The sequence below is a fragment of the Rhipicephalus microplus genome, chromosome 4 (assembly GCF_043290135.1).
Source record: "Rhipicephalus microplus isolate Deutch F79 chromosome 4, USDA_Rmic, whole genome shotgun sequence".
NCBI lineage: Eukaryota > Metazoa > Arthropoda > Arachnida > Ixodida > Ixodidae > Rhipicephalus > Rhipicephalus microplus.
Genome location: NC_134703.1, coordinates 24,773,030 through 24,782,391, shown reverse-complemented (window position 1 = coordinate 24,782,391; position 9,362 = coordinate 24,773,030). Strand labels below are relative to the sequence as shown.

At 46.2% G+C, this 9,362-nt stretch overlaps 1 protein-coding gene across 1 annotated transcript in view; it reads left to right on the top strand.

Annotated features, from left to right (window-relative positions):
* Positions 1-363: 363 nt before the first annotated feature.
* LOC119171744 (isatin hydrolase) overlaps positions 364-9,362 on the top strand; it is a 24,658-nt gene continuing 15,659 nt past the window's right edge. The window contains exon 1 of the mRNA XM_037422569.2: positions 364-457. Within this exon, the coding sequence (XP_037278466.2) occupies positions 422-457 (36 nt within the window). The 5' untranslated portion in view covers positions 364-421. The remainder of the gene's footprint in view (positions 458-9,362) is intronic.

Sequence of the window (9,362 nt, the reverse complement as noted above, 5' to 3'; positions counted from 1 at the left end):
ATACCAATCCGCCTGAGAACAGTCAGGCTTCCGACACAGCTGCTTCAAGCATTCACTTCGTGGTTACGTGCATATCCCGATTGGGCAACGTAATTAAGTAATTACAATTAAACGCCGCTTCAATTCGCCTGATACTGAGCAGGCCAGACAATCGTCCATTTACAAGATGCGGCGTGTATACGATAGCATTCCGAGGGAGGGTGGTGTCGGAGGTGGCGTCGCAGTGGAGAGCGATGTAGGTTAGCCGTTCCTTTCCCCTTCGCGCTTCCTCTTCGCTCGAGTTTTGCTCGGGGCGCTTTTGTCTCGCCCCGCTTCCCTTGCCCGCCGGCTAATGCCCTCTCTGACGCTGCACCCTTCCTCCGCCGTGCCTCGCTCGCACCGCTTCGCCGTCAAGGTGCCGTTAGTCGTTTGGAATACCCTCATGACGACGGCGCGGATGGGATTCCTTGGCGGCTCGGTGAGTTGCGCGTTGTGGCCGGCGTACGTGCGCCTTTTTTAGACGTGTGCCGGCTGTCGGAAGTGTTAATGTTTCCGATGTCCATTGGACCACTAGAGTCTAGACTACTGGAGTCACTACAGTGCACCTTGTCTGTTTCTCACTGGTAATTCAGTAAATATAAGCACCGACAATTTGCGTTTGCTGTTCGGAAGGCTCTATATGATCTTCAGAGTTAGCTGGTTTGATTCCGATGGAGGCGAATTGCTAGATATTTACAACAGCGAGGTAAGCTAGTTGGCATCTGTTCTTGTTAAGATTTGGATGTTTATATTTAGGCGCACGTTAAAAACTCAGATTTGGGCGCACGTTAAAAAACCCCAGGTGTTCAAAATTTCCGGAGCCTTCCACTACGGCGTCTCTCATAATCATATGGTGGTTTTGGGACGTTAAACCCCACAAATCAATCAAATCAATCGTTAAAAACTCCGGGTGATCGAAATTTCCTATGCCCTCCAGTACGACGTCTCTTATTATCCCATCGTGGTGTTGGCACTTAAAACCACAACAATTACAGTATTAGTTCGTTAGATTTAGCCTCCCAAAACGGCTGACACTATGAGACACGTCGTAGTGGAGGGCGTCGGACAATTTCAACCACCTGAAATTCTTTAACGAACAATTGTTTCGTATAGTACACCAGTCAGTAGCATTCCGCCTCCAACCAAATGTGACCGCTAAACGGTTGGGATTGAATCCGTATTTTTTGAGTCAGGAGCCACGCACCGTAGCCACAGAGCTATCGCGGTGTCAATATGGTTCAAAAAGTCGCCGAATACTGATATAGCCAGAACTTGCTATTCGCGAAACTAGAAAAAAACAAATGTGCTTTGATGATATGCATTCAACCAAAGACCACAGCGAGTCTAAATCGAACACATCCCCTCGTGATCAACTTTAGCAAGTATTTTGATTTAAGATAGTGCCCCTGTTTCACGAGAGAATGCGTTTTTACTGCTTTTTATTGAAGTAAAAAATGAACAAAAGAGTTGTCACCGTTACTTGGCGTTGGCTACCCCTCTCCACTTGATCGTTACGAAAAAAAGACATTAAATATAGCATATATACATATATGTGGTCCTACACAGGCTAGTCCAAAAAGTCTCATTTGGTAGAACTGTTTCGTTTCTTTCTGGTGTACAGGGCTGTTGTGTCCTGTGCATATATCCTAATGTTACTATAGTGTGGTAATAACAACATAATTATTGCGCCGCAAAGTGGTCGACGAGAACTCGTAGCAAGACTATTCGCAGGCAGGGATAGTAAAACTTCACGGCACAGCGCTGAGCACAATGCCTGAAAAATCGCCGAAGAGCCGGATGCATGTGATCATGATGCCATTAACCAGGTTCGTCTTTAGTTGAATGTTTTTCGTCATACTATACCAGTCATTATCTTTTTCATTGTTTCTTTCCTTCAGTTAAGTGGAAATGTTGCGTCATACACTTGCCCTTTTATACCTCGCACCCTTTTTTTAACATGCCAGTGAGACTGCCTTATGTCCACGAATACTTTTGTTTGGGCGGACACATCTTATCTCGACACGTGCATTGGGAATTTGAATAGCTCGTCTCGCTTCAGTGTCTAAATCACTCCCTAATCAGCTGCTATTTTCTTGAAATATACACTCAAGGCGCTTATGTTCATCTCATTACCTACAAAAATATTTCTTCGTCCTTTTCCATTAAGCAAAATCTGAAGATATTCGATGCGGCTTTCTGTATTACCTTATGGACGAGCCTTAAAGACGCAAGTTCATGTTGCGTGGATTCGAATTAACTGTTCATTCTTCTTTTTCCTACTCTTGTTCTTTCTTCTCTGCCCTTTCTACAATTACCGCTTTCCGATAATATTCGGCAACGTTCGCTGCATCAATGTTGGCAAATATTATCAAGATTTGTACGTTTATTCTATCTATCTATCTATCTATCTATCTATCTATCTATCTATCTATCTATCTATCTATCTATCTATCTATCTATCTATCTATCTATCTATCTATCTATCTATCTATCTATCTATCTATCTATCTATCTATCTATCTATCTATCTATCTATCTATCTATCTATCTATCTATTCGTTTGGCTCACAACCCCACTGCTTGTTCTCAATGCCTGATCAGATGCCCTTCTAGTTCTTCCAAACGAACTTTTATGATGACTCGTTATAGTGCACGTGACAAAATCCCCAAATAACAATGGAAATATGTTTCCACGTGTAGTGTGCCTATGTGTGTCAGTCGTCCGTATAGCTTCGAGAACTGCCAGGCCCCGGTCAATTTTCATTCCATTCCACTTGCGGTCTCGGTGTGTTTATACCATCTTGTGGCCTTGCGTAGCCTCGGCTGTCAACTGCCCACGCCCACCAGCATCCAGCGGCGGCTAAGAGCATACACTTGTCTCACGAATGATTGCTGCTTGGCGCGCACAAGGGCGAACTACGCATTTTCACGATATCGTGGCTGCCTAGGAGTCGAAGGGGGAGCTTTCTTTCTCCCTTCCCCGATGCTCACTGCATCAGTTTATTTATATATTTCTTTGCTTGTTTCTTTACAAGCTTGATTCGAAAGCGATATCAACGTACCTACATGTCGCTGGCTGTATTATTCTTCTTATGAAATACTTAATGCTTTTTTTCGTCTACTTACTCATTTTTACAGCTCTGATAGTCTTACGCGCTATGCTAAAGTGCCACTAAATATGCCGCACACATACATAGTATGACACCAGCTGCATAATGATCTAAATGACACAAGTTATGAAATTTCGAAATAGTGCGAAGCACTACCACTTTATTTAGATGTGCACAATTAGAGTATTGACTCAAAATGGTCATATAAGCTACGCTTTTTTTTTCTTTTTGCACAAAAAGATCGTATTGTGCATGCGCATCCACCAATGGTGCCGATGTACGACGGGAAATAACTGCAACCTCAAGAAACCTGGTTCAAATGTATTGTATGAAACGACGTTCGGGCATGTAATTTGCTTGACTCTCCCCAGCGCTATTGGGCAGAAAGGAATTTGGCATTTCAGTATAACACCAGCAGTGACAATTTCTCTCGTTATTATAAGATTTAATAATGAGGACATAACAAAACGAGGTATCCATCTTGGACCTCATGAATCGGTATGAACCTCATGGTGGCGTATAAATTTCAGCTTCTGTGAAATCATAGCGGCCTAGCAGAAAAAAAAAACAACCTCAGAGCAATCAGAAGAGTGGTTCCCGGAAAAAATAACGCTATATTGTCTGCGCGAAAGACATCATTGCCTCTAAAACAGTACAAGGCAGAGATTTCAGAATGATTGATATGTGGGGTTTAACGTCCCAAAACCACCGTATGATTATGAGAGATGCCGTAGTGGAGGGCTCCGGAAATTTCGACCCCTTGGGGTTTCTTTAACGTGCACACAAATCTGAGCACACGGGCCTACAACATTTCCGCCTCCATCGAAAATGCAGCCGCCGCAGCCGGGATTTGAACCCGTGACCTGCGGGTCAGCAGCCGAGTACCTTAGCCACAAGACCACCGCGGCGGGGCGATATTTCAGCATGAGCAACAGTGGTGTAACAAGAGGGTATTTGGAAGCAGATGTTCTCAAATGGGTAAATGTGTTTGTGAGGGTAACTGCACTGACAAAGGCGGATTTTCTTTTCAAAACATCGGCTCCAATGACATATATTTCTATGATTCTAAACACTACATATAGGCCATTGTGCTGAACTGTTTTATCTAATCAAGCAAAGATAATCATTTTTACGTCTAATCTCTGTGTGTAATACCGATAACTCATATGGCTTCGTTGAACATTGGTAAAGGGTGCACCTGTGAGAAGGCAAGACGTGTATAGTACGTCTTACGAATGCGCTATAGGGCTCTATCGTACGGTAACGTGCACAACCCCACAGGTAGATGCGGTGCTCCATATTTTGGTCTGGTTCACTGGTTCCTTTTTTCCGCGCGTAACGGTCATTCAACATTGCTTATTATATACATGACTCATTGAAGATCATACTATGGCCATAACTGAGCACCTCTCGCCTATCCGAACATCGCCTACGTTCGATTACGGACGGAGCAGCACTTCCACGATATCAACGCAGTGCCACTTAGATTGTTATCGCAGGTTCGCTGTGAAGCATGCGGAGCACGCGGTCGAAGCACTTCGCGAACATCAAAGACGAAAACCACGGTTGCGCAGACTCGTACTAATTGCCGCTTCATCGGTGGAAGACTACGTATACTAATGCGACGCACGTGCAGTGTGTTTTCGTGACGACGCTCTGTAAACGTAGCCCGTACACGGCAGCAGCTCCTATACTTCTCAACGCTGAGATTGCATCTTAAATGCTCCTGCACATGGCGTGCGCCGTGATGAAGATGAGATGGCTTCGCTCGATAACATGTCACACCCTCGTGGCTACGGCGTTTATCTACGTCCCGTTACATGTTGTCGTGTTCGCAATTATAGGCTGTACTCATTTTGCTATTTAAATACTGTTGCCTCAACACTGCTTTGTTGTGTGCCGGTACTTTCAAAGCATTAGCGGGTGAACCAAAATTTAAATATTATCGTTGTAATCTTATCGTTACTACCTCAAAGCTCAGTGTTGCTCATCTATCATTTCGCTTCCACACACGTAAATAACCACTCTCAATGCCGTATATTGAACAGCATTTCGCTATTGTTACCAATGCAGCCTCTCCCAGCTCCGTCGATTATCGTCTCGTTGCCTACAAAGAAGTGCTTTTTAAAGATAAATGCTAAGTATCTGTCTTAGAAAGTGGGAGTTCTGCTAGCTTTTCTGAAAAACTCAACTAATGGTGCCGTCGTTCTTACTGCTTCCCGGTTGCCAAAGATTTGGAGAAACGCGGAAACTGGGTCACCATATCTATTTTTTTTTAAATCAGATAGTAATGGAAAATTAGTTGAGACAATGGCTTAGAAGAGGCCCAAAAGATGCTATCGTTAACAGCAACAACCAGGGGGGGCTGGCGCTGTCTCGTTCTTGGCATTAACGATAATATTTCTTTCCATCCTGCATACTTAGCAGAGTGCGATCCACAGCCGCCTGAGCAGCACGCAGCGGCGAGATTGAGCGAAATGATGAGAGTTGGCGGTTCTGATCAGTTAGCGGCTAAAAGAAGCGATGACAGACCTCACTGCAGCGCAGAACGAGGCCACTGCATCCTTACTAACTGTACGGTGCAAACGTACGGGAGAGCAGAGCGAGCGACAGGTCCCGCTGGAGATCTCAAAGGCGGGCATTTGGAAGAGGTCATGGTGTGAATTGCCATCCAACCACGACAATGAAGCTATTTTGGGCGGCGCCACTTCTCCAGACAGGTAAATGTCTGCGAGTCGGCTGTCACGTAAGACGCGCGGTCTTCGGAAGCAATGCTTCCCCCCTGGCTTCCTCCAAGCTGCGAAAACTGCGCTTGGTTGAGTGCGCACTCAACAGAAGACAGCGTGAGAATCAGACTTCTCACGCGACACTCTTGCCGGATCCTTCCTTGTAGCGGTAAACTTTGGTCTCGCGGAACATCGTTCGTTTAACGTCTCTGCAGTATAGGCTGTCTCGGTTAACATTTTTGTGAAGTATTTTATGCCTATTTCGGTGTTAGGTACTCACACACCACTGTCAGAGTTGGCATAGGAAGCATCGGTATATCTATTATCATAATTCCCGGTATTTCACGGGATTATCATTGATGATGATTGATCGGTTTGTGGGGCTTAACGTCCCAAAACCACGGTATGATTATGAGAGACGCCGTAGTGGGGGGCTCAAGGAATTTCGAGCACCTGGAGTTCTTCAACGCGCACCCAAATCTGAGCACACGTGCCTTCAACATTTCCGCTTCCATCGGAAATGCAGCCGCCGCAGCCGGGATTCGATCCCGCGACTTGTGGGTCAGCAGCTGAGTACCTCATCCACTAGGCCACCGCGGCGGGGTGGGATTATCATACAGGAGGGCGAGAAATGTCACGTGGTTGTCGAGAGAAGGTAGTCGAACGATACGGTTTAATGATACTGTCTCACTCGAGTCCTGTGTGTGTTTAGGTGCACCATTAGTAGGGGGGTAGCAGTATGCGTCCGCCTGTCTAACCGAAAGGCTTCGCGCCGATTCGCCAGAGAGGCTCAGTGGGGCAGGCGCTGGGCCTCATTCCGATGTAACCCAGACGCATAACCGAGTCGAAGTCACCACGCTCGCCTGCCTCAACGCGCCCTCAGTTTCCGCGTGCCACAAAAGCGAGTCGATCATGCGAGTCGTTTCGACGCGAAGAGAGAACAAAAAAAAAAGTTCGATGGGCGCACGAAAGTGAGTCGCTCGTCCCACGCCGAGTCTGCAGGGCCGACGCTTATACACACACACACCCGCGTGGCTCGAGTGAAGACGAGTCTTTTTTTTCCTCGGTGCTTATTTCGTGCACCCTCAATAGTTCGTTTGCCCGCCTACATGTCCCTGAGCGTCGGCCGTCTTGTCTCCGAGAGTGCTTGAGCCACCCACAGCACGAACCGATCATTGTTTTTTTGCGCCAGCCGTCGTCCTTTTGCACTCCCACGGCTGCTTCCCGCAAAGGGCTTCATCGGCTCGCCCCAGTGGTGACCGCGAAACTCTGCAAGGCGTCGTGCGTTCTTGCCAGGCATTTCGAAGCATGCTCACTCAACGAAACCGGGGTCGCCGAAGTGTTACCTCTTGCAGTTCTATTTTTTTTTCTTCTCACAAGTTGGCAGCCTCGGCTGTTACATAAGAGCTTTGTTTGCCGGACGGTTAGGGTTCCCTTTTCCTGTTTAGGCCACATTTGTATCGCCACTCAGAACTCGATTGGCGTCGATGCTGAACGCTGAGAGGGTGCGAGTTTTCTTTCATTTCTTACGCCATGAAGATCGCGCTTTTTTTGTGTGTGTGTGGCTAGCGGTCGGTGCGGCGCGAGTTACATAACAGCTGCTGAAGGGTACGCGTTCCCGGTACATTATCGACCTCCGTCAGCGGGTGGTTGAATGAAGGCTTGAGTACACACGAGTGACGCGTTTGCAAGACATCAACATGCCTCCTTTCAATCACTGAACAAATGCGTTTCAATACAGTTTGCTTTTGGTCTGTTTTTTTTTTCTTTTTTGTCGGCAGTACAATTGCAATATATAATGCCCCGTCCATGTTAGATCTTTACCGCTTGATGATTTCATTTTGTACGCTAATAAGCATCATGTTCTGCACATTCTGAGTTGTGTTGGAATTTTCGTATTCTGCCTCCACTCCTGCGATAGCCCTTGCAGGTTGCTCTATGTTGAAATAAGTAAGTGAATGAATAAAATAACACCTTAAGCCATCGCGCCTGATAACGCAAGCACCCTCCGTTAGGATGTATCTGTGCCACTGTACATCCTAACACATTACGTCACTGCATCCTGTTATTAAGGGCATTGACTGTTCGCGCAAAAGACGAGTTCGCGAACCATGCTTTTTACTATATTTTATTTCATGGTGCAGATCGAAAGAAAGTTTCTTTTTTTTTCGTCCTTCAGTTCGTCAGGTGTCACTCAAATATTCTTGTTTTGAGCAAGTTGGACACCGCCGTAACTACATTTAACGAAATGATGATCACGCTTGATTTGTTTTCTTAAATCGGGAAGTTTTTAGAATGGAAAATATTTTGGTCCTCCAATATTTATAGTCATAAAGCGGTTGCTACTGCGGGGTGGTATTTGCTGCTAGCCCACCCAAGCCTGAGCGTATCAAAATTCTGTGAAAGCGGCAGGTCGCGTTAGTACTGCATAACGTCTCAACTCTGCTTGAGCATGTGACTTTGCATATATATTACCAAATGTGATTAATCCCTTATTATATGTTTTATCTCTACTGCCGTTGTTTTTTACGTATGTTGAAATAGTTAATTAGTAATTCTGTCGCTGCATTTCATCCTATTATGTGATCTAGTACACACTGCTATCTATGCATGTTGTGTGGTGTAAGCATCATGGAGGTTCACTTTATGCTCATCCCCCCTTACACAAATAATCACCTGAGGCTCAATAAATAAATAAATAAGTGTGTGTGTGTGTGTGTGTGTGTGTTTGTGTGTGTGTGTGTGTGTGTTTGTGTGTGTCTGTGTGTGTGTGTGTGTGTGTGTGTGTGTGTGTGTGTGTGTGTGTGTGTGTGTGTGTGTGTGTGTGTGTGTGTGTGTGTGTGTGTGTGTGTGTGTGTGTGTGTGTGTGTGTGTGTGTGTGTGTGTGTGTGTGTGTGTTGCCAAGCTGGAAATTGCAAAGGCAGCCACAACGAGCAAGACAGTGCGGCGCGGCAAGGTACTATATGTATATGTATAAAAACAAAAAAAAATGTTTTGTTTACACATCCAAAGGCTCCCCTACCAAGAGCGACTACAAGGCCGTCTCCGGCTGTTGACCCTATACGCGGTCCTGTAAGACTTTAGTGACCCTGGGAAGGTGAATGGCAAACCTGTCAGCCACCGTGCCGCTCAAGGCGAACACGGTCAGGCGTATGCTTAGAAGATCCATCAGCGGATGACCCACGGCCGACCGTGCACTTTGGCCCAGTGCTTTTCAAAAGACGTTGGCAGACAAGAGACAGACGTTAAGCAAAGGAGAGCGGCTGTACAGTCACAACGGGACCACCGCCACGACTGCGTGCCTCTTGAAGCTAATGAAATGGCGGCGGGTCCGACGAGATGCGACTGCTCGAGTTGACGTCATTCTGCCTCTCCATTTGCACGCCCCTCGGTCCGTTTGGCGTTGCGGGCCGCCCAGTCAAGTTTACTGGCCGGCACGGCCACGAATTCTGTGGGGAGAAGTCGTTCACATTTGAACCTGGCTTTGAACATGCAAGACTTGTTACGA